At 42.2% G+C, this 24673-nt stretch overlaps 1 protein-coding gene across 4 annotated transcripts in view; it reads left to right on the forward strand.

The window, feature by feature from the left end:
- LOC125459198 (basic helix-loop-helix ARNT-like protein 1) overlaps positions 1–24673 on the forward strand; it is a 48664-nt gene that overhangs the window by 14618 nt on the left and 9373 nt on the right. For 2 of the 4 annotated variants that reach the window (XM_048545269.2, XM_048545268.2), the window contains exons 3-13: positions 4247–4285; positions 6101–6142; positions 6675–6832; positions 8431–8510; positions 13465–13557; positions 16614–16731; positions 17470–17619; positions 19760–20006; positions 20913–21019; positions 21598–21748; positions 24118–24206. In XM_048545269.2, coding sequence (XP_048401226.1) covers positions 4247–4285; positions 6101–6142; positions 6675–6832; positions 8431–8510; positions 13465–13557; positions 16614–16731; positions 17470–17619; positions 19760–20006; positions 20913–21019; positions 21598–21748; positions 24118–24206 — 1274 coding nt within the window. The remainder of the gene's footprint in view (positions 1–4246; positions 4286–6100; positions 6143–6674; positions 6833–8430; positions 8511–13464; positions 13558–16613; positions 16732–17469; positions 17620–19759; positions 20007–20912; positions 21020–21597; positions 21749–24117; positions 24207–24673) is intronic. The other 2 variants (XM_059652091.1, XM_048545270.2) reach the window with 1 other exon arrangement.

Genomic DNA, 24673 nt, shown 5'->3' on the forward strand with positions numbered 1-24673 from the left:
GATTTCTCTGAAAAAGTAGCAAACAGCAGGGATAAAGGGGTAGCTGTGAGCTTGCTGTATGTAGATTTCTAGAAGGCATTTGACCAAGCAGCACATTGAAGCTTACTACTCAAAATAAGATCTCATGGCATTGGGAATAACATATTGGCATGGAAAGAGAATTGGTTAGCTAACATAAAATAGAACAGGCACTAACAGATCATTTTTGGGTTTGGCAAGATGTGGTAAGTGGAGTGCCAGGAATCTCAACTTAGATCTCAACTATTTACAATTATTATCAACGAATGGATGAACAAGGAGTGTATGGCTGCTAAATTTCCTGATGACACAAAGACAGGTAGGAAAGTATGTTGTGAGGAGGGCGTAAGGACTTTACAAAGGAATATAGATTGGTTTTGAGTGGGTAAAAATCAGCTAAATGGAGTAAAATGTAGGAAAATGCAAACTCCTCCACGTTGGGAGGAAGAATAGCACAGCATGTTATTTAAATAGAAATTACAGAGCTCTGAGGTGCAGAAGGATCTGGATGTCCTATTCATGAATCAGATAAGTTTAGTGTGCAGGTACAGTAAGTGACTCGAAAGGCAAATAGTGTTGTCATTAATTGCAATGGTAATGAAATATCAAAATAGTGATGTTTTGCTACAGTTGTATGGAGAATTAGTGAGGCCACATTTGGGTACTATGTACTGTTTTAGTCTCCATACTTTTTTTTCAAGAAAAGTATGGAAACTACATTGGAAGTATTTCAGAGAAGTTTTTCATTCAAGTGATACCTTGTTGGGACAGGTTACAGTTTATTTTATGAGGAAAGGTTGGACAGGCTGGCTTTGTATCCTTTCAAAATTTTGAAGAGTAAGATGTGATCTTATTGAAAAATCTTGAAGGTACTTGACAGTGTGGACACTGGGAAGATGTTCCCTCCACAACCAACAACCCCCCCCCGGCCGTGGAGAGACATGAACTAGGGGACACAGGTTCTAAATAGGATGAGGAGAATATATCTATGAAGATCATGAATCTTTGGACCTCTCTTCTGTGGTGGTGCAGGCAGGATTGTTAAATGTTCTCAAGGCAGAACTCTAAATTAATAAGTGAATCAAGCAGTATTGGGAGTATATGGGGAAAGTACAACTGACGCTGTAATCAAATTAGACATGATCTTATTAAATAATGGAAAAAAACTCGAACAGGTTGAATGGCTCATTCCTTCTATTTTGTATGTATGCTGTCGAGCAGAATGCAGTACTGGTGGGTGTAGGAGATTATAAAGGGACATGGTAGATATGCAAAAATATGTTAGTTAAAGTTCAGTGTGAATAAATATAGGTCACTCACTCTGAATCTGAGAAGATAAATTGGCATATTTTCTGAATGGTGCAGCATTAGGAGTTTAAAATGTTAAGGGTATCTGCTAGGGAAAACATGGAGAAACTATTCCTTCTTGAGCAGAATCCAGAACAAGGGCATACAACTCAAACCAGAACAGTTTGCCATTGAGGCAAATCACCGGCCTCTCCTGGAAATGTGGTTACTCCGGAAACTCTTGTCCTGAAATTATTGGGTTCTGATATCAAATAGTTTTAGTTGGAAAAAACCATTCATTCAATCACCATTTTCAATGGGTAACTGTGTTATCTAGCGTTTTTGAGCCATTGTAAATTTGTTTGTCACTGAAGTAAAAGGATCGCTGTCCTTATTTTTCTCCGACTGATGGCTTTTAGTTCGAGGAGTAATGAAGGTGTGAAACAGGCTTGGCTACCTGAAGTGGATGTGTGGTAGGAGTTTGGAGGAGAGAAACAGGATGATGTAATAAGATGTTTTAAATGGACCATTAAATGCCAACACAATAGAGCCTCCTTAACATGGATGAGTCACTTAGTTCTATCAAACCCGAGTGCTGTGTGAGCTGTGACATTTTTATGATCTGTTAAGATTTTGACACACTGCTTTGGATATTCTGGCACTGCACAGACCACTCAGTAATTGGGCATCTTTCTGTTTGGAAGTTCTCTTTCCTATTGGAAGCCCTTGGGATATGGGAGTTACTGGCTTGCATTACCCATTCTTCCGTTGCCCTGAAATTGTGGTAGTGGTGGCAGAGGTCTTTTCTTTCTGTGAAGGCTTGATATAGCCAGGAGTCATTGGGTGTTGGATTTGAGTCTTAATAAGCTTCCTCCCTTATCGAAGCCTATCTTCACCAAATGATGTTAATTAGGTTTTTAGTGACAAATTGTTTACTTTTTATTAACCAGTTTTTAAGAATGTGTTTTCTTTTTCTTTTTAAAAGTTGAGTTTGAGGTCTCAAACTGTTACTGTGGAATGAATAGTTGTTGAATCCATAAAATAGAATCACTAAATTTCATATGAACTGTGGAGACCTTTAACAAGTCGGTGGAGTTGTGGATAGTGATGAAGGATGCTGTAGGTTGCAGAGAGACATAGATAAGCTGCAGAGCTGGGCTGAGAGTTGGCAAATGGAGTTTTATGCAGACAAGTGTGAGGTGATGCACTTTGGTAGGAGTAACCGGAAGGCAAAGTACAGGGCTAATGGTAAGATTCTTGGTAGTTTAAATGAGCAGAGAGATCTCGGTGTCCATGTACACAGTTCCTTGAAAGTTGCCACCCAGGTTGACAGCTATTAAGAAGGCATACAGTGTTTTAGCTTTTACTAATAGAGGGATCGAGTTCCAGAACCAAGAGGTTATGGTGAAGCTGTACAAAACTCTGGTGCGGGTGCACTTGGAGTATTGCGTACAGTTCTGGTCACCGCATTTATAAGAAGGATGTGGAAGCTTTGGAAAGGGTGCAGAGGAGATTTACTAGGATGTTGCCTGGTATGGAGGGAAGGTCTTACGAGGAAAGGCTGAGGGACTTGAGGCTGTTTTTTCGTTAGAGAGAAGGTTGAGAGGTGACTTAATTGAAACATATAAAATAATCAGAGGGTTAGGTAGGGTGGATAGGGAGAGCCTTTTTCCTAGGATGGTTACGGCGAGCATGAGGGGGCATAGCTTTAAATTGAGGGGTGAAAAATATAGGACAGATGTCAGAGATAGTTTCTTTACTCGGAGAGTAGTAAGGGAATGGAACGCTTTGCCTGCAGCGGTAGTAGATTCGCCAACTTTAAGTACATTTAAGTTGTCACTGGACAAGCATATGGACATACATGGAATAGTGTAGGTTAGATGGGCTTGAGATCGGTATGACAGATCGGCACAACATCGAGGGCCAAAGGGCCTGTACTGTGCTGTTATGTTCTATGAGTCATAGTTTACAAAGTCATCCGTTACGTTGTGCAAACTGAACCTTCTCGATCCTTAAGTACAACTATGCTGCAGAGTGCCTCCCAAGACACAAATGTCTCAAAGTGCTTTACAGCTAATGTAGTATATTTAACGGTTATCACTTCTGTAATGTAGGAGAATGTATTAAGAAGTTATTCAAGTGTGGACGTGGGGTGTGGGATTTTGATGTTTCAACTTAAACATTGTGTCCATAGTCGACGCCAGCTTTAGAGTGTGGTGGTTCCATTAAATGCGATATTGTAACAAACTGTTTTTGTCTGTAGAACAAGAAGACACAGCTGACTCAAACCAGCTTGTTGTTATGTTATGCCTTTATGATCCAAGTCTGTTATTTGCCCTTTGGATTTGTTCTCCTTAGCTTGTGTGCTGTCTTGCTCTGCACCCTGCCCCATCTTCTTGATCCTATCCTTCCTTTACCCATACGTTCCTACCCTAAGTTTGATCCATGACCCACCCTCCCCCATTCACCACCTCATTTGTTGGCTTCCCCTTTTGGCATTTTGCCCATTAGCTCCCCTTTTGGCTGCCCACTCTTACCTGGAATCTTTGCTTGATAACAAAGTGTGAAGCTGGATGAACACAGCAGGTCAAGCACCATCTTAGGAGCACAAAAGCTGACGTTTCGGGCCTAGACCTCTCTTCTTTTGGATTCTTTGCTTGTTCGCTTGCAATATCTGCCATTGATATTTTCTCTTCAGCTGCTGCCCTTTTATTCCATCTCCCATGCTATTTTTCTCCATATCTCCCTCTATCTCTCCTTCTGTAAGTATGCAAGAGCCCTTCTGTTTCAGGTGATTCTATTTGCTGAAACATTCAATGAGTCCTGTTGGAACAAGAAATGGTAGCTGCAGGCTTGGACAAATGCATAATTCTGTAGCTGTTGTTTACATTCTGAAACAGAGGAAAGCCTTCCAAGGATGATTTGTTTGTGTTGCTTTTAGAGATGGGATGGATACTGACAAAGAGGATCAACATAGCAGGTATAATCAGATTTCAATTTTTTTTATTTGAGACTTCGCACTTCAGAATGACTTATTTTGTTTCTGGTCAACCTTAAAGATGCCTCCTATTATAAATGGCATAAATTTGAAAAGAAGTAATGAGTCAGATGTATTTGCTTGATTTCTTATTGATGCAATGCGTTTTTTTACGCCCTGATTTTTACACCAACAATTAGCAGATCTCCATTGTCCTCTGTCCTCTGAGGCAGAGGATGCTTTGTTTAATAACATGGGGACATATCAAGTAATTGTGTAGGGTAAAAGTTAAAATAGCAACTTGCATTTATATTGCACACTTTAACATAAGGTAAAATGTCCCAGAGCAATCAAGAAGCGTAAGTCAGACAAATGGTACCTCCTGTTATAGCATTGTTCCAGAACAAGGAAGAATAATTTCTCTGTTATGATATTGAGCAGAAATTGCTAGGTTTACTTTCGCTTCTGTTGCCCAGGATGCAACATAGTAAAATAGGTTGGTCATCCTTCCATTTATAGAACCTGTCTGATTCTGATTCAACTGGCACCCATCCCACTATCTTCCTCCAACAAATTGTCAGCAAAACTAAATGGAAAATATCTCTAGTTGTATTCGTAAAGCTGTGTGAAAGTCAAAAGATCCCTGGAAATGGTATCATTGTTACCTCCGCACTTGACTATTTCACAGCTTTCCTGGCTGCTGCCTCAGCTTAAACACTCTCTGAACTGAAATTTATCCAAAACCCATCCTCTTGCCTGCTCATCGTTCAGTCCAGAGTTTCTTCAAATTTAATAGACTGTGTTTTCTGAGGCAGTCTCCTTGCAGATTGCCACTCCACCCCATTGTTCTCTTTATGAAGGAAGGGAGCTCCCCATTTCTGAGAGGAGTTTCTGCTCAGGATAACTCTGACAAAGATTTGGCACAGATATGATAGGCTAAATGACCACCTTATGTGGAAGGCATGCTGTTGTGGTAATGCCTCAGGACTAGTAACCCAGAACCAAGACTAATGCCGTAGGGACATGGGTTTGAATTCTGTCATAGCAGGTGGTGAAATTTGAATGTGACAAAAAAAAACTAGCTTAATGGTGACCATGTAACCGCCGTTGATTGTCATTCGAGAACTTGATGTTTTTGTTTTAAATGACCTTTTTACAGGAGTAAATCTGCCATCCTTGCTTGGTCTGGCTTACACATGACTCCAGAACTGTAATAATGTGGTTTACTCTTAACTCCTGAGATAACTAAGCGAACCACTCAGTTAAAGGGTATTTAAGTGTGGGCAATAAATGCTAGTCTAGATATGGACATCAGCGTCACAGAATCTTGCATAACCTTTTTTTAAAAATTTGTCTATGTGTCTCATGTGGGAATAGGAACTGGTGCTCTGTTCAGATTAATCTACCTTCTGTATCTGAGAAGTTGGACAGGTAACTCTCATGTCCTCTGTGTTCCTTGGTATCCAACAAGCCAGCCAAATGTATAACCAGCTATATATAGCATACATTCAGCACTGTCTTTCAGTACAGAATTCAAGATCCTCCATAACCTCACTGTTAACCCATCCAGAAACAGCAGCTCCTGCTTCTTGACCTTATTGGTTAAAGATTCTTCTTTTTTTTTAAAGCACAACCTTGGTTTAGAGGAAAATGCTTAGTTTAGATCAGGGAACTCGAACACTCGAATCATGTAAATTGTTAGTACCATTTGCAATTCTAAATTTCAGATATTTTTCACAACTCAAGCCTCTGAGCCCATTGAAATATTCTGTGAATATGATGGATTTTATCGTAACTTTACATGTCTCTTTCTTCTAGGATGGAATGTACAGATCAACATGGCAGAGTGAAAAATGCCAGGTAATCCTTTAGTTCTTTGTACTGTATTCTTAAAGCTCAGGATCAGAGCTAAAGAAGCTGTGATTGTTCATCTGAGAGATGAAAAGAATACAGGAAATTGCAATAGAGATTTCCAAAAATCAGCAAGAAAATGGATGAAACTGGCAGGGTAACTAATAATTAGAGGACTCTGAGGCAGTTTCTGTGTGTGTTAGCATGCACAATGTGGATGATTTTCTTGGACCTGTAAATGGACAGTGAATGTTGAAACAAAACCAGGAATTGCTGGATAAATGCAGCAGGTCTGGCAGCATTTGTGGAGAGAAAGCAGAGTTAATGTTTTGGGTCCAGTGACCCTTTTTTTTTTTCAGAACATGTGAATGTTGGTCAATGCTACTGATGCACAGATATTGACAAAGCATTTTAAAAAGGATTAAATCCTGTTATTTTGTAAAATATCAATTAAAGTACAGCCAGCTAATGTCATCTTAAGATACAGCTGTCTATTGAGCTGAATCCAGTGTGTTATCTCATTCTATTGTTCAAATTTCAGAGAGGCTCATAGCCAGATTGAAAAGCGGCGTCGGGATAAGATGAACAGTTTTATTGATGAGTTGGCATCAATGGTGCCAACCTGCAATGCCATGTCTCGGAAGTTGGATAAGCTCACTGTGCTTAGGATGGCCGTACAACACATGAAGACCTTAAGAGGTGAGGAACTAGGAAGTGAAAGGCTGTCCGTAATTACGGTCAACATCTCGAACAAACCTACATGGGGTTTATTTGATGTTGCATAAATAACTGTTCCCATGTTCAGTTTGCATTGTTGCCACCATACAACTAAAATTGGAAGACTTTTTTTAGGGGAAAAAAAAGAGAACCAAGGACCACCTGGATTCACCTACAAGCCTGGTAGTCTCATGATGCAATGATAACACAGTTTTAGCTAGTTATAGCAGTTGGATATGGTGGCTCAGTGGTTATGTTGCTTATCTGGCAATCCAAATGCCTGGACTGCAGCTCCTAAAATGTGTTCAAAAGCTTCAATGGCAGCTGGGATTCATGAATTAAATCAATCTTGAACTGAAAAGCTAGTTTCCATATTGGTGACCATCAACCAAATGGATTGTGAAAATGTACTTTAGGGAAGGAAATCTCTTCTTATCCAACCTGGATTTTCTTGTGATTCCATATCCAGAGTATGCTTTTTTTTAACTCAATTACCCCTTAAAGAGGAATTAGCAGAAGGGGTATAAAGGCTGGGCTTGCTACTTGTGCCCAAATCCTGTGAATGAATGAAGAAAATGTATTCAATCTTGCAATAAGGAAAACCCAGAGTACTGGAGAGCTTTAGAAAGCTATAGGTCCAAAACCATCTGTCTCTGCTCTTTCGAAGTATATCAGTTTCCCCTTCTGAGGTTATAAGGCAACTCTAAATTCCAGTGTGGAGCTTTGTAGAATAGAATGTAATAAATCTATGTAGCAAATTGTGCAATCAAACCTGGATAGTGTGCTGTAAATCAAGCCCCACCATTCCTGAAGTCATTCAACATTTTAAAGATTTTAATTGAAGGTATGTACAATATCCCAATTTACCTCACTGTTAGTCGAAGGTTGATTAAAAAGCACAGACCAGGTTTGTGTACTAAACAAGAATTATAATCTATAATTAATTAATTAAACTATTGCTACAGTTAAACAGATATTTGATTAGATTAGATTCCCTACAGTGTAGAAACAGGCCTTTTGGTCCAACAAGTCCACACCGCCCCTTGGAACATCCCACCCAGACCCATCCCCTATAACACACACACCGCTGAAGACTACGGGCGAGCTGGAATCGAACCCGGGACCCTGGCGCTGTGAAGCTGCATTGCTAACCACTGAGCCGCCATGCCGCAATTCCATAGGACACTCTAATCTTCCCAAACCACCCCCCCCCCCACTTACACTCAGTCATGTGAAAATTAAGAAGTAAGTTTTATTGACCCCAGTTTCTTAATTTCATGGCTGAGATTATCTGTCTTTGGCCAGCCAGACCCTTGGTATTTAGTTGTCTTTCTCTGGAGACATCCATTAGTTTGTAAGATGTACAGAGTGACTGGTTCACTTGGAAAAGTTTCTGATTTATCAAAAGTCACAACTCTCAGCAACTGCTGCAGGAAACGTTTTCATCAAGTTTGAAGTGATATTTTTACTGCAGAGAACAGCAGTATTGGGAATAACAGTTTGAAATTGAATTAACTTTTCAATCTAATCTGATTTTTAAAATCGATCTTTATATCTGTTTTTATGATTTGTGATTTCAGGAGCCACCAATCCTTACTCAGAGGCAAACTACAAACCTGCCTTCCTATCAGATGATGAGCTGAAACATCTTATCCTCAGGGTATGTTTTTATTTTCAGGAGTTCCTTTTTAATAAAATTGTCATTCGGAATTGGGTAGCTGTTTACAGCCTATGTAGGCCTTTGTTCTGTTTATTAACCCTGTCTATTTGTATAATACTCTGATTACGTTCAATTGATCCCTAGGACATTGTGCTTTGTGTAACACATTTGAGTTAGGAAAAGAGCGAACCTGTTACTAGCTGCTTTCTTGACCTTAAGGTCTGATCTCACCCAGGGACAGAGCAATAAACTGCCAGAGTCATACAGCATGGAAACAGAGCCTAAAGTCTGACCCACCTATGCTAAGTTTCCCTGGAAAGATAAGGATCAGTTCCTGGTTGACCTCTGAATCTTGGGTGTTAGGCCACTTCCTTGCACATGAGATATTAAAGCAACAAATTGAGCACAGTGGTTAGCACGGCTGCCTCATCTCACCAGGGACCCAAGTTCAGTTCTAGCCTTGGGCACTGGCTGTGTGGAGTTTGTACATTCTCCCTGTGTCTGCGTGGGTTTCCTCCGGGTGCTCAAGTTTCTTCCCACAGTCCAAAGATGTACAGATTAGGTGGATTAGCCATGCTAAATTGTCCCATAGTGTTGTGCAAGTTAGATAAGCTAGCTATGGTAAAAGGTGGGGTTATAGGATGGGGTCTCTGATGAAGGGTCTCGGCCCAAAACGTCAGCTTTTGTGCTCCTGAGATGCTGCTTGACCTGCTGTGTTCATCCAGCTCCACACTTTGTTATCTTTATAGGATAGGGGTCTGGATGGGATGCTCTTGAGAAGTTCCATGATCTCTTTCAGCACTGCAGGGATTCTATAATTCGAAGTTATTTAGCAGTTCACCACCAGGGTAGTGCTTTATTGATGAGCAGTGCCACAGGTGCTCTACTGTACAACCTGCTCCACTTATCCCAGAGAGAAATTGAAACTCTCTATGATCAAAAAATGGTTGATTGTATATAGCTTAGTTATACTTAAGGGATTACTAGATAAATACATGAGGGAGATGTAAAACAATCTGTTGATTTGCGTGGTGATGATGAAATGATGATCATGTATTGGCATAGACTAGTTTGGCTGAATAACCTACTTTTAAGGTGTATGTTCACTGTAAATACAGTGATATATTTTGTGGTTGGTTGGCTCACTGAGCTGGTTCACTGTTCTACAGGCGTTTCACTACCTTGCTGGGTAACATCATAAGTGCAGCCTCCGATGAAGCGCTGTTGTGTTTTCCCAGTCAAATTGGTGGTTCTCCATGTCCATGTGAGACCCACTTCCCACTCTGGACAGGACCAATGTCATCTCTAAGATTCCACGCAGAGACTGTGACACACACTACAATCGGACAAACAGGAAGGAAATTAACAACAAGGATACATGAACACCAACCGGCTACAAAAAGACACAACCAATGCTCTCTCATCTCTATCCACATGGACAAGGACAACCACCAGTTAGACTGGGACAAGCAAAGCAGAGACAGGCATGGGAACTCCTAGAAGCTTGGTATTCCACGAAGAGAGCCATTAACAAACACCTAGAACTTGACCCCATATACACTCAACTACAAAAGGAAACTGGAAGTGAGGCAGTCCAGCTGAACGGACTCCAGAGTTTTAAAAACAAGGTGGGAAAATACAACAGCGCTTCATTGGATGTTACCCAGCAAGGTAATAAAATGCCTGTAGTACATCGAACCAGCTTGGCAAGCCAACCAACCACAACCCGAGCTACAAATCTACTTCAAAACCTCAGAGACAGTGATATATGACTGAGATTGGCCTGCTGTGTGATGGCTGATATAAAGCAGCGTGTATTCTCTTTTATTTGCAACTATCTTTCTTTGAAGTACTTTCAAAGTATGTGCAACTGCAGTGACATACCTACAGGGGATGTGAAGAGTTTAGTAAAAAGAAGATATTAAATATTAACCCAATATTATTTACCTACATTAGTTCTTACATTCAGCACACATTAACAGGGTATAAACCTATGAGTAAACATGGGCATTTGTCAATTAATAAGCAGATGCTAAAATGTCAGCATCTTTGAAATTGATATTAATGCAAATGGATAGTGGTCATCACATTATGTGTGAAATAACTACCCATCTATTTTAAAAACAAAATGCTTGTTGTTAATGACAGAAAGCAAAATCTAAAAAAGCCTTTAGGTTCCTAAATAGTCAGCAAGGATTAACTTCACACTGCAAAGTGAAGGCTGAGTCTCTCAAAAATCTGACTTTCATGTTGGAGCTGAAACAGTGTCATCAGTGCCAAGCTGAGCATGTTGAATTCAACTTGACTATGATTAGGTAGAATTTTTTTGGGCCCATAAGCAGTGAAAGTGACATTGCCGTCTCCAAATTTTTTTTTGTTTCTGGAAAATTGGTAAAAGAGAATCACCATTCCCTCTGTGACAGAGAAGCAAAACAGATTTGCAAGAAATGGATACAATCTATGGTTGTCTTGCTGCATTTCAGGAACACGTCCAGGAAAGGCAATTTGTTCCTCAGGCCTTTTCCAACATTCAGCATATTTCAACTTTCTCCACCCACCTTGCTTGCATATTTATTTACACCCTTGTCATACAATGATCTATTGATTTCCAATTCAGAAAATGCTTAACTGAACCAACATCTACTGCTTTATGTGGCAGACACTTACGCAACTTTACCATTCTTTACATAATGAAGTATTTCCTAACTCTTATTCTAAATGGCCTGGCCCTGCTTAGAGTCATGTCCTGCTGCCTTAGACTCTCCATCAGCAAAGAGAAGTTTCTACCTCCTCCATGAGTTCTTTACAAATTCTAAGTGTCTCAAAGCTAAAAATTACCCCTTGGCCCTCTATGTTGTAGAAAATGCAAGATTAATCTCTTCATAATCTAACCCTTGGAGACTTTGCGTTTTAGATTAGATTCCCTACAGTGTGGGAACAGGCCCTTCGGCCCAACAAGTCCACACTGCCCCTTGAAGCGTCCCACTCAGACCCATCCCCCTATAACCCACACACCCCTGAACACTGTGGGCAATTTAGCATGGCCGATCCACCTAGCCTGCACATCTTTGGACTGTGGGAGGAAACTAGAGCACCCGGAGGAAACCCATTAACTTAATTGAAGTTGAGTATAGTTCATGTTTTGCAGCCATAGCTGATTCAGTGGTAGCATTCTCTTGAAATTTCGAGATGGAATTTGATCGATTGAGTACTGATATCAAGGGGACAGAATAATAGAATTAAGATAATTCTGTAATTCAAAGGTCCAGAACCATGGACTGCCAGTTTGACAGCTGCTATCGAATGGTAACTACATAAAATAAGTGTTAAGTTAGGTGCATGGAGCACAGTGTGCACCATAGCACAAGGGGCCAGGTAAGTGATAGTGTTTAACAGTAGATAGGGATTTGTGGAGGAAGCAGGGTCTTGTGTGGGGCAGTGAAGGGTAGAAGTCATGTCTGGAGGTGGAGAAGGGGAGGGTGGTGATTGAGGGGGATAGGGAGGGAAGAGACTGAGTGGAGGTAAGTTGTGTTGGGAGCGAGGGAAGGAAGAGTTGGCTAAAGGGTTGGAAATGGGGAGGACAGATTCTGCAGCAGCAAGGGAAATGGGAAATGTCAGGTCATGGACTGGAAAGTGTAAATGGTCGGGGGAGCTGAAGCTGGGTTTATGAGTCAAGTGTGCGGTTGGCCGAATAGTTATTCGGGGTTAGATTGTTTATTTAAAAATCTAACTTCTGAGTAACTATTTACTCAGTTTCACCTGAATCCTTTGAATTCTTCGATTTAAGTGAATGCTTTCAGAGCATCCCAGATGCAGAGGAGTTGCCTACTGGAATCTCCTGCTACAGTGGGGATCCTGCAGGACCTTGTGTGCAGCTCTGATCTGCCCTGGAATAACGACTGACTGGTGAAAACCCCCTCTATATCTCATGAATCGAAATGCTTCATATTTTTTAAGGCAACTTATTAGACGAGAGAAACAGTCATTCAGTTTTCTGCCCCCCCCCCCCAATACAGTTGCATGTGTGTTTTTGATATCATCCTTTGTAAAGATTCCCAACATCCTATCCATCCTCTCTGTCCCCTTTTCATGATGGGGTGAAGAGAATCTCACACAGTTCTCTGTGGTCTAACCAAGATTCAAAACCTGCATAATATGACTTCCCTACTTTTCAATTTATGCCTCAAGAAATAAAACCGAGTAATTGATTTACTTTTTGATCCAGCTAACTTGGCACAGCCTTGTGACTGGTACGTCTGTACTTCAAGATCCCTTTCTTCCGCCCCAGCTAGATGTGCACACTCCAAGGAATGTTAGCTCCCACCAAAATCTCTGGTTTTGTGTTGAATTTCATTTGGTAATTGATTGTTCCTATGAATGTCCTCCTGTAACTTGTTGCATTCCTCCTTTTTTCAACTGTCCACAATCCTCTATCTTGCAGTGTGAAAAATTAAAAATTGCTTTACAGCTTGGATGTGGGAATTGAAAAGGCAACATGTTATCAATAGTAATCCCAACACTATTTGCCACCTTGTGCCACTGAAAAACCTGTACTTTTCCTGCTCTTTCCTTTGAGTTGGAGCCACATTCTCTTACATTAAAAGGTGCTCTACGTTTGACAAGTGAATAAAGACCTGTTCAAAATCTAGTTGAGTTGCATCTACTGTATTACCATTGTTACCTCAAATCATTCAGTATGTTTGGTCAAGTCCTGTTATGAATCTCCTCCTATAACTTCTTCATTTTCCTGTCAATTGCATTCTAAACCTGTTCCTAAAGGACTCCATTCTCATTGCCCAGTTGTGATAAATGTTTGACCACTGTTGCTGATCTGTTTATATGTTGGAGTGGGTGTTCACTTATTATGATGGCGGGAAAGGGGGAAAGGGGGACAGGTATTGTCTTTTGTTTGGAAGATGTTTGTTTACTCATCAAATATTTGCTGATCCTCTAGGCAGCTGATGGATTTCTTTTTGTTGTGGGCTGCGACAGAGGGAAGATACTCTTTGTGTCTGAATCAGTTTTCAAAATCCTCAACTACAGCCAGGTAAATTTGCACAGCCAGAGTGTGATTTGAGTGTTTATAATGGACCTGAAAGTCTCCAGAGTTGTAGCTGTATTGACATGGCCTTCAGCATTTTGAAATGGTTTTCAGCTTGAAGTTTAACTTCAGTTTTACGATCACTGAAGAAAAAATGTTGCAGGATGTGAGGGTGGAGCTGGGAAACTGGATTGTATCAGCTCATTTGAAGAATTAGTTCCAACATAGGCACAATGGCCTTATTCTGCTTTCTGATTCTATTGATTCAATATTCTTAGTAATTAAATGTGTACTCTATATTTGATGCAATAAAAATCCCTTTGTACAAGGCTCAGTTTAGATGCTGAGATAACAAGGTGTAGAGCTGGATGAACGCAGCAGGCCAAGCAGCATCAGTGGAGCAGGAAAGCTGACGTTTCAGGCCTAGACCCTCCTTAATTTCTGAAGAAGGGTCTCAGCCCAAAACATCAGCTTTCCTGCTACTCTGATGCTGCTTGGCCTGTTGCATTCATTCAGCTCTGCACCTTGTTATCTCAGATTCAGATTAGAGGCTGTTGAGATTTGAACTGTGAACACACAGTTCACACTTTGGGATACAATTCAAGCCACTGACAAAATTACGAGATGTAATGTGGAAATTGTTTTTAATATGTAGTGTTGTGCTTTGGAATTCATGACCAGAAAATGAGCGAGAAGCAAATTCAATAGCACTGTTCAAAAGGAAATTGGATAAATACTCGTAAAGAAAAGAATATTTCGGAGTTATGGAAACACTAGCAGGGAGTGTGAATAATGGGATAACTGTTTTGAAGATTTGGCACCAGCATTGTGGGTCGATGTGGGTAAATTGTTTTGAACGTTTGCATGATTTCAAAAGAAAATTTGGGTTAGGTGTTTGGGGGGAAAAAAAATCTTAAAACTGTCTTTGGGGAGTTATAATGTAATATTTGAAACTTGGTTTTGTTAATACCACTCACCTGTGAGTTTGAAGGCTTTAGGTTCAAATCGTGGTTCAGAGTTTGAGTCTAATTTGAGGCTGGTGCCGAGGGAGCACGGCACAGTCCGAGGGTCCACGTCATCACTACAGACAAGCACAACAACGCTTCTACTTCCACAGGAGGTGAAGGAAATTTGGAATGTCAAAAATAACTCTTAGCAATTTTAATGGATGTACAATAGAACATATCCTATCTGGATGAATCTCAGTATGGTGTGGCAACCTCTCTGCCCGAGACGGCAAGAGGTTAGAGTTACGACCACAGCTCAGTCTATCATGAAAACCAACCTTCCTCAGGAAAATCAGCTGCCTCCGGAAAGTAGCTTACATAATCAAAAAGCCCTCCTACCCCCGTTATACTCTCTTCCAACCTCTGCCATCGGGCAGAAGATACAAAAGTTGGAAATCACTTACCAATGGATTCGAGGACATCTGCTTCCCTGCTGTTATCAGACTTGTGAACGGAGCTCTAATGTATTCAACTTGATCTTGCTCTGCACCTTCCCTGAAGCTGTCATACTGTATTCTGCATTTTGTTCCATTACTCTGATGTACTTTAGGTCAGGTATGATTTGTCTGGATGGCACACCAAACACCACTTTTCACTGTATCTCAGTGCGTGTGGCAATAATAAATCAAATCAGATGATGGAGCACTGCAGTGCCTTTGGGACAGGACTCAGGTGGTGCTACACTGCCTGAAAACAAATTGGGGGTGTTCTACCCAATATCGTGACCGATTATTTATCCTCTGACAGACATCACTAGTTCAGATATAGTGCTGAATAGTTAACAGAAATTGAGGCATTCTGATTGATTTATGCCTTGCTAATCAAGTACTATCTTGGGGGTCTGACTGGGAATGACCTAGGCAGTTTCCTGCTTCAACTCAGGATCATGTTAGAAGAACTTCATGTCCCACATGGGGTAGCTTCAACTTTAAACGAATCATTTATTGGGCGACCTGAAGGGAGGAACTTGGTCAAATTAAAGAAAAGATAGACTTGCAATTATTTCGCGCTTTTAAGGATCACCGCCTGCCTCAACAACTGATGACACACAACAAAGACTACATTTCAAAAGTAAGGTGCAGACTGTAAGCTCTCAGAAACAGTGATGAAATAGTCACCAGATGATTTGCTTTAGTGATGTTGAATTGAGAGAGGGGTTTTCCAGGAGAATTACCTGGTCCTTCTACGAAACATGTCATGGGATCTTTCTCATCATCCAAAAAGCAGATGGAGCCTTATCTGAACATCTCATCCAGAAGAGGGTATCTCCTGACAGTGCACGCTCCCGCATTATTTCACTGAAGTGGCTGCCTTGGGTTTTTATGCTCCAACCCTGAGTCGAACTTGAACCTGGAATCTTGTTACTCAGATGCATGTTCTACTGACTGAGCAATGGCTGACTCAGCTGATGGACCCTGACCTCAGTGGGAAGCTTGTGATCTTGAGTCTTGTCTACGTCTTACCTGGAAACTCTGCTGCAGGACCAAGCTGAGGCAAGCGGATGATCAGGTCTCACTGCTGTCTGCCTGTTGTGGTAGGAGTTGAAAATCCTTTGGCACTATTCAATGAAAGATTACAGAAATTTCCTCCTCTCCTGAGGCAAATTCCACTGCCAGAAACTGCAAATCTCATGGCCCTTCATGAGATGTTGTGAGGTGTTAACCAATGCAGCCAGACTTGTTGAACTTAAAAACAAAAGCAAAGTTGCTGGAAAAGCTCAGCAGGTCTGGCAGCATCTGTGGAGGAGGGGAAAAAAAAAGTTAATGTTTCGGGTCTGGTGACCCTTCCTCAACCTGTTTTGAAGAAGGCTCACCGGACCTGAAACGCTAACACTCTTTTCTTTTTTCTCCTCAGATGCTGCCAGGCCTGCTGAGCTTTTCCAGCAACTTTGTTTTTGTTCCTGGTTTACAGCATCCGCAGTTCTTTTGGTTCTTATTTAGTGTTGAACTCAGAGGTGATCAGTTGATTGTGAAACACTTTTGCAAATGCCAGGAGATGTATAAATTTGGGACTGAGTCTCTTTTTAAATGACATTTTCCTGTTCTTGGTTTGCAGACGGATTTGATTGGTCAGAGTTTGTTTGACTACCTGCACCCAAAGGACATTGCCAAAGTCAAAGAGCAACTCTCTTCATTTGATGTGGCCCCGAGGGAGAGGCTAATAGATGCCAAAAGTAAGACCTATTGCTTCCGTAGTAAGAGCAACATTAAGGGCAGGATATAAAGAAACAAAATGAGGAAAGTTGATGGAATGAGAACTTCCACATTTTCCTAATATGTTATTGTGGAGTAATGTGTCAAATCATCAACGCCAACAAGATTAACCATTTCCACCCTCTCGTTGAAGAAAGTAAATATAAACTAAACTTAAAGCTTTTGAGAAGATTTGTAGCTCGGGTTGTGGACGAAGTTGTAGACTTGCTAGCCGAGCTGGGGGGGTTTGGTTGCAAAGGTTCGTCACCCTGCTTGGTATCATCAGTGTGCCCCTGGTGAAGCATTGGTGTTCTGTCCTGCTTGTAATTTATATGCCTTAGTTTGCTGGGATTGTTGGCATCGAGTCCAGTAACTCCATCAACAAATGCATTGAACTGGACCTAATATACAAATCACTGAAAGGCAGAACCAGAAATAATGCCAACCACCCCAGCAAACTGAGGCATATAAATATTTTACAGCGCTCTCGCTACTTCTGATTGCCTGCATCTAGGTTATCTTACTTTTCTTAGACTGAAAGTGAAATGAATAGTTCTTTCATGTGACTGTCAATTCCTGTATTCCCTCAGTTTCATTAATGTGCAAACTGGTATTAAGAATTTTCCAGACAGTCATGGGTTATAATGAGCTGGATATCTTGCCTTTCACCCAAGTGGTTGATGTTACACTCATTCAATGCTTTTTTTTTTCGCGATTAGCTGGCTTGCCAGTTAAGACAGACATAACTCCAGGACCGTCCAGATTGTGTTCCGGAGCAAGACGCTCATTTTTTTGCCGGATGAAATGCAACAGACCTTCTGTCAAATTGGAGGAAAAAGACTTTGCATCAAACTGCTCTAAGAAGAAAGGTGATGTCTCACATTTTGATGCAGCTTCTCTTTTCTGTCAGGAAGTCAACATGTGATTACAGCAAAGAACTGGAGGGTAGAGGGTATATTTGCCTTCATTGCAAGAGCAGAGTGGTGAATATTGCAAGAATAGAAGAGTGGTAAAGACTTGCTGTAATTACGTATCCATCAATTGGGAGACCATGTGTTGAATACTGTGTATAGTTTTGGCTTCTTTTACCTACAAATGGATCCACTTGCCTTAGTAGCGGTGCAGCAAAAGTCCATTAGGCTGACTTTAAAAACACCAAGTGCTGGAGAAACTCACGTCTGGGTGTATCTGTTGAGAAAGAAACAACAGTTCATGTTTTGAGTCTGATGTTACTACTTTGGCCTGAAGAAGAGACGTATTGGACTTGAAATGTTAGCTCTATTTCTGTCCACAAATGCTGCCAGACCTGAGTTTCTCCAGCATTTTCTGTCTTTGTTTCAGATTTCTAGCATCTGCAGTATTTTGCTTTCACTAAATTGATTGCTAGGATGGGAGTGTTTTCCAATGAGGAGTAATTCAATAGAAAAATGAGCGATGACCTCTTTTAATCCTATATTTCCAACACTGTTTGACAAGGTAGGTATTGAAGTGAGTTTTATTTTCATCTGATTGTAGAGTCTAGAACAAGGGGCATTGACTCAGGGTGAAGAGGCAGGTATTTAAGAGTAAGATGAGGTGGCATTGGTTCATTCAGAGTGCAGTGAATCTTTGGAATTGTCAATCGTCATTGGGCTTGGGATGCTTCATTTGAGATTGAAGTAAACAGACTTATGGATCGAGGAATCAGGATATCAAGAGGTTTGGAAGTTGAGTTGGCAGTGATTAGCAATGTTGTTTAATGGTGAAACATGTTTGAGAGGCCGAATGGCCTGCTCTAGTTCTTATTTATCATGAGCTTCTCCTGAAAACACCTACTGAACTACTTGCATTTATGTAGTGCCGTTTTAATGTGATATAGCATCCCGAGACACTCCTCAGGGACAGCTATTAACCAAACATTTCGATGCTGGATTGGGTAGAGATGTCAGAGCAGATAACCGAAAGCTTGATGGAAAGAAATTTCAGATCTATGGGCCCTGACTCCCACCAACGGCTGAATTAAAATCAAGGATATGCCAGAAACCAGAATTGGAGGAGTTCAGATCAAACTGACAGTTGTAGGGCCAGCAGAGATTACATAGTTAGGGAGCGATAAGGTTCTACAGAGGTTTGAAAGAAGGCTGGAATACATGCAGCAGAGGTTTTCATGAGTAAATTTAACAACTGTGAGGACAAACACCAGATATTGTTGGAATAAATTCTATCAGGAACAAAGACATGGACTGGGCTTAACTTCAGCCCTGACTCAGCAATGTTACAGAAGTAGGCTGCCTTGGTGATAGGTTGAGTCTGGGGAATTTTATCTAAGGTTGATTGCCTGGGGAATGACTTGGTGGTACCTCACTGAAATGCTCCTGGAGGATTGAGAGGTTGTTACAACATTAAAACAATGTCATAGCTTGTCCTGTCCCTGATCCAGTATCTGTCAACAGATGGGGACTTGTTGCACTGTCTCATTGCTGACTCAGCTGGGGCAATCTAAAATTGCCACAAGTGGTTCAAAAAGCACATTAATCCAAAACCCTGGGTTACATATCGAACGGCATAATCACAAAAGTCCTGTGTCCGTTATGGAATGATTTTTGCCATGGGCTTTGTTGTTAAGGGTGTGGAACACAATGTTGTTCCATTCAGATGCCTCTATTTCATCCTTCCCTCTCTCTGTAACCTCCTCTAGTTGCACAGCTTTCTGTGTTGCTGCTTGTTCTGACCATCCTGAATTTCATTGTTTCACTGTTGCTGGCCAGGACTTTGGCGACCTGGCCCTTTAGCTCTAGAATTCATTCCGCTAAACCTCTCCACGTCTGTGTTTTTTTCCTTTCAGACCTTTTTCAAAACATTCCTTCACCTGTGCTAATATTGCATTTCATGGATCAGGATCACATATTGACTGCAAAGGGCGTTGGACTTCTTAAGCGCTGTCTAAAGGTGCTATATGAATTGAAGATATTGTTGAATGCTCGCACACTATCCTTGCACCCGCTGATGCTGGATCTTTCTGTCTTGCAGTTGACCGCAAGAGTTTCTGCACCATTCACAGCAGTGGCTACCTGAAGAGCTGGCCACCCACCAAGATGGGATTAGACGAAGACAATGAGCCTGACAATGAAGGCTGCAACTTGAGCTGCCTTGTCGCCATTGGGCGGTTGCATCCTCACATTGTCCCACAGCCAATCAGTGGCGAAATCAGAGTGAAATCAACTGAGTATGTGTCCCGACATGCAATAGATGGGAAGTTTGTATTTGTGGACCAAAGGTGAGACCTGTAATAAAATCCAACATTGACAGTTACTGACGGTTTTTGATGAGGAAGATTTGTTAAACTGTACAGGGGAATTAATTAGATAATTGTTCTTTCTGCCAAAGTGAGCACTTCTATGAAAATTGGAGCAATAGTAGGCAGATGGCAAGGCTGCCGTGGAAGGGTGATATGCAAACTTCGGTAGTGTTCTATGTTAAGGTCGTGTGGTGCTGTGGTAGTGATCCAGAAGCCCTGGGTACAAGACCCACCTGCCATGAAGATGCGTCATAATATGTCTGAACATGTTGTTTAGAAATATTATTAAAGAATTGAAATAAAAGACTAGTCTCCATAACGGTGATAAAACCTTTTGTATCATGATTAATCCTGTTGCACCACCCTCCAACCCCAGTGTTTGCAAATTGTCTTTTAGAGAATCTAGTCCAAATCTTCAACTCCAGATCTACAGCTGTATGGTTAACTCTTAACTGCCCTCTGATACGATCTAACAAACCAATTGATTGCATATCCTGTGATTAAATCTTCAACGAACGTGCCTGCACTAGCAAGGGCCTCTGTAAGCAGATGAAACAGAAATAAGGCCATTACCAAAGGACTGAGAGGAGGGAGAGAATTTTATTTTTACATGTATTGTTTTCATTTGGAATATGTTGCCTGAAGGGGGCGTTAGAAGCAGATTCAATAGTAACTTCCAAATGGCAATTGAAAAAACATTTGAAGAGGAGAAATTTGCAGGGGTCATGGGGCGACAGGTCAACTGTTTCAATGAGGCAGCAAGAATGTACCGGGTCAAACCAGCTTCTCCTGTGCTGTAGGTTCTAGAAGTGTTTTATGTTTGTTCTGTTGACAGGGATGTATTCCTTCCGAATGACTGAACATGCACCAATTTTCTGTTTCCAGGGCAACGGTGATTCTGGGATATTTGCCACAGGAGCTCCTTGGGACCTCATGTTACGAATATTTCCACCAAGATGATATAGTGCATCTTGCAGAATGCCACCGACAAGGTAAGCCTACTTCTGTTTTTGCAATTCCAGCAGAAATCAGTATGCTGGAACCAAGGACAGACCATAGCCTGTCTCTCACCACCTCGTGGATGTGGCACACTAATTGATGGGACAGAAGAAGGCCAGGGGGTGTGGGTCTCGGAATAATATTTCGTTCTCACAATGGCACCGCTGACTGTGTAGCAGTCCTCTAATCCAGCAATGGGAGCACAGGTCAAAGTCTGTTTGCTCAGAACCCTGAAATGGGGCTTCAACGCCTCCTAACTCAGAGGCAAGAGCACTATCAACAGAGCCACAGCGGCAGTACAGCTGCCCTTAATCATTTAGCCTTTTTAGCAGATTCTGTTGATTATGGCAGAAAATCACTATATTGGAAATGAATGGGGGAACTCCTCTGCTGAGTGAGTGGGTACTGGGATGTGAGTGGAATAGTACAGATATGTTAAAAACGTGTTCGGTGAGGAATGGGGTTAATTAGTAGCCAGAGGAGTCTAATTTTCAGACTGAGTGTGTAATAAATTGGAGAAAACATTTTAACCTTCACCCCATCGATCTGTTTGTGCCATATTTGTTTGCAGTATTACAGAGTAGAGATAAGGTCACCACGAGCTGCTACAAGTTCCGAATAAAGGATGGTTCCTTCATCACGCTGCGCAGTTACTGGTTCAGTTTCCTCAACCCATGGACCAAGGAAGTTGAATATCTTGTTTCCACCAACACAGTTGTTTTGTGAGTTCTTTTTCTGACTGCTTAGATTGGCAAAAGGATGGATTGAGGGAGCTTGGGCTTGGGAGGCTAGAACAATATCTCTTGGTGTTTTACAGACGAGCAAGTAAACAAACAGTAGGAAAAGCAGACCGTGCCTCCCCCTTTGAACAGTGCTGTTCCAACTTTCTTCTTGCCAATCATCCACTTTCTGTAAACTTCCAATTCATACAGTTTCCAATATCCTAAGATTCACCTATTACTCCTCAGCACTTTTGCTTTCTTTCACCTCTCGCCCCATCCTTGCTGATCTACACTGCCCCTCCCTGTCCCACATGACCTGCCTGCCTTCTGTTTATAATTCTCAACCTTGTTTCACTCTGCCCTACACTGCCCATGTAACCTGCAAACCAGCGAGTTTTCAAGAGCTCTGCATTCTAATTCTAATCGCTTGCAAATCCACAACTTTAATTGTTCCCACCATTAACAGTCCCGTCTTTGCCTTAAGGTCTGACTTGCCTTTCCAAAACCTCTCCCTCCTTCTCTCTCTAACTTACGTTTCATCTCTAAGAAACTCCACGACAATCTACCTCTCTGACCAGACATTTTGTCACTGCCTTAGTATCTGCTTATGTGTAAAATTCTGTCTGGCATCGACCTCTGCATTAACGGTGCTAGATAAATCGGTATTGTTGTAAGATGTAACCATAAGCTGTAATGTGCAAGCAGTGTCAGACGGGATAAGACCGATGGGGTCCGTCCTGCTGACTGACACAAGAATGTGTTCCAGAGCTGGAGCATTTTACACGACAGAAACAGGCCATTCATTATGTTCCGCCTGTGATGGATCCTTGTTTAGTCCCACCTTTCCACTTGACCTATAGTTTCCTCTTCCTCAAGCTCCTGTCCAGATCCCTTTTAAAAACTATTTACGGAATTAGTTTCCACCACCCTCTTTTCAGGCAGAGTAGTACAGATCCAGGCAGCGTTTTGCAGGGGAGAGAAGAATAATTCTCCTCATCTGCCACTAGATCGTCATTTGGCGGAGGTGCCGGAGGATGATGCGTTGTATCCAGAGCTTGGTGGGGTGGTATGTGAGGACTAGGGGGATTCTGTTTTGGCTGTTATTGTGGGGACGGTGTGAGAGGGATGAGTTGCCGGAAATGCGGGAGACATGTTCGAAGGGGTTCTCGACCACTGCGGGGGGGAGGTTGCGGTCCTTGAAAAACGAGGACATCCGGGATGTATGGGAGTGGCATGCCTTATCCTGGGAGCAGATGCAGTGGAGGCGATGAAATTGAGAATAGGGGATGGAATTTTTGCAGGAGGGTGGTTGGGAGGAGGTATATTCTAGGTAGCTGTGGGAGTTGATGGACTTGAAATGGATATCCGATATCTGCTTTCTGGAGGGACCACTCTCTCCATGACTCCCTTGTCTGCTCCACACTCCCCTCCAACCCCACCACACTCGGCACTTCCTCTGCAACCACAAGAAGTGCTACACTTGCCTCCACACCTCCTCCCTCACCCCCATCCCAGGCGTCAAGAAGACTTTCCACATTAAGCAGAGGTTCACCTGCACATCCGCCGATGTGGTATACTGCATCCACTGCACCCGGTGTGGCTTTCTCTATATTGGGGAAACCAAGCAGAGGCTTGGGGACCGCTTTGCAGAACACCTCCGCTCAGTTCGCAATAAACAACTGCACCTCCCAGTCGTGAACCATTTCAACTCCCCCTCCTATTCCTTAGATGACATGTCCAGCCTGGGCCTCCTGCAGTGCCACAATGATGCCACCCGAAGGTTGCAGGAACAGCAACTCATATTCCGCTTGGGAACCCTGCAGCCCAATGGTATCAATGTGGATTTCACAAGCTTCAAATTCTCCCCTACCCCCACTGCATCCCAAAACCAGCCCAGCTCGCCCCCGCCTCCCTAACATGTTCTTCCTCTCCCCTATTCCCTCCTCCCACCTCAAGCCACACCTCCATTTTTCTACCTACCAACCTCATCCCGCCCCCTTGACCAGTCTGTCCTCCCCAGACTGACCTATCCCCTCCCCACCTACACACGCCTCTTTTAACTTGCCTGTCTCCACCTATCTTCTCTATCCATCCTCAATCCGCCTCCCCCTCCCTATTTATTTCAGAATACTCTCCCCATCCCCCTTTTCTGATGAAAGGTCTAGGTCCGAAGCGTCAGCTTTTGTGCTCCTCAGATGCTGCTTGGGCTGCTGTGTTCATCCAGCTCCACACTTTATCTCTGATTCTCCAGCATCTGCAGTTCCCAGTATCTTTTATGAGGTTGTCCTGTCACTTTTCAGTGGCGCCACTTTTCCTAACATCTCATTGAAGGAAAGCTACTGATTATTGGCTACCTTTTATAATTTCAGTGCCAGCTCTCTGGATCGAGCGGATGCAGCCACTCTGTCTCTTTCAGGTTCTCCTCCAACCATGGACAGCATGTTACAAACTGGAGAAGGTACGCAGCAAGTTGTAATTCTTTTTAACAATAAAAATGATAAACTGTGCTGGTCTGTGTTTTTCTGAGAGTAGGGATTTTCAGCAGTCTCCTAATTCCCCACAGATGTCATCTCACCTTCTGAGTGAGTCCAGCTGAGGCCACTCAGTTTGCGAGACTGGATGCACATCAGCCACAATCTTGATATAATCAGCCTTGGACTGGTATCCCTGAATACCTGCGGGTAATGCGCGATCTGTTGGTCTCGGGCTGAAAGTTACCTGTTGACCTTCCGTTCAGATGGAAGGTTCCTGAGCTGAAACGTTCATTGTTCCCCTGCCGCTACAGATCTGTGCATTCGTCCAGTATTTTCTGTTTTCGGGTTATCAAACCCAACACCACCGTTGCAACCATGACCAAAAAGGAAGGGTAGAAAAAGAGGGAGGAGCTAAATCAAAATGAAATTGGAGGGGAGAGGAGTTGTCCGA

This window comes from Stegostoma tigrinum, chromosome 17 (assembly GCF_030684315.1).
Source record: "Stegostoma tigrinum isolate sSteTig4 chromosome 17, sSteTig4.hap1, whole genome shotgun sequence".
In the NCBI taxonomy this organism is placed as follows: Eukaryota; Metazoa; Chordata; class Chondrichthyes; order Orectolobiformes; family Stegostomatidae; genus Stegostoma; species Stegostoma tigrinum.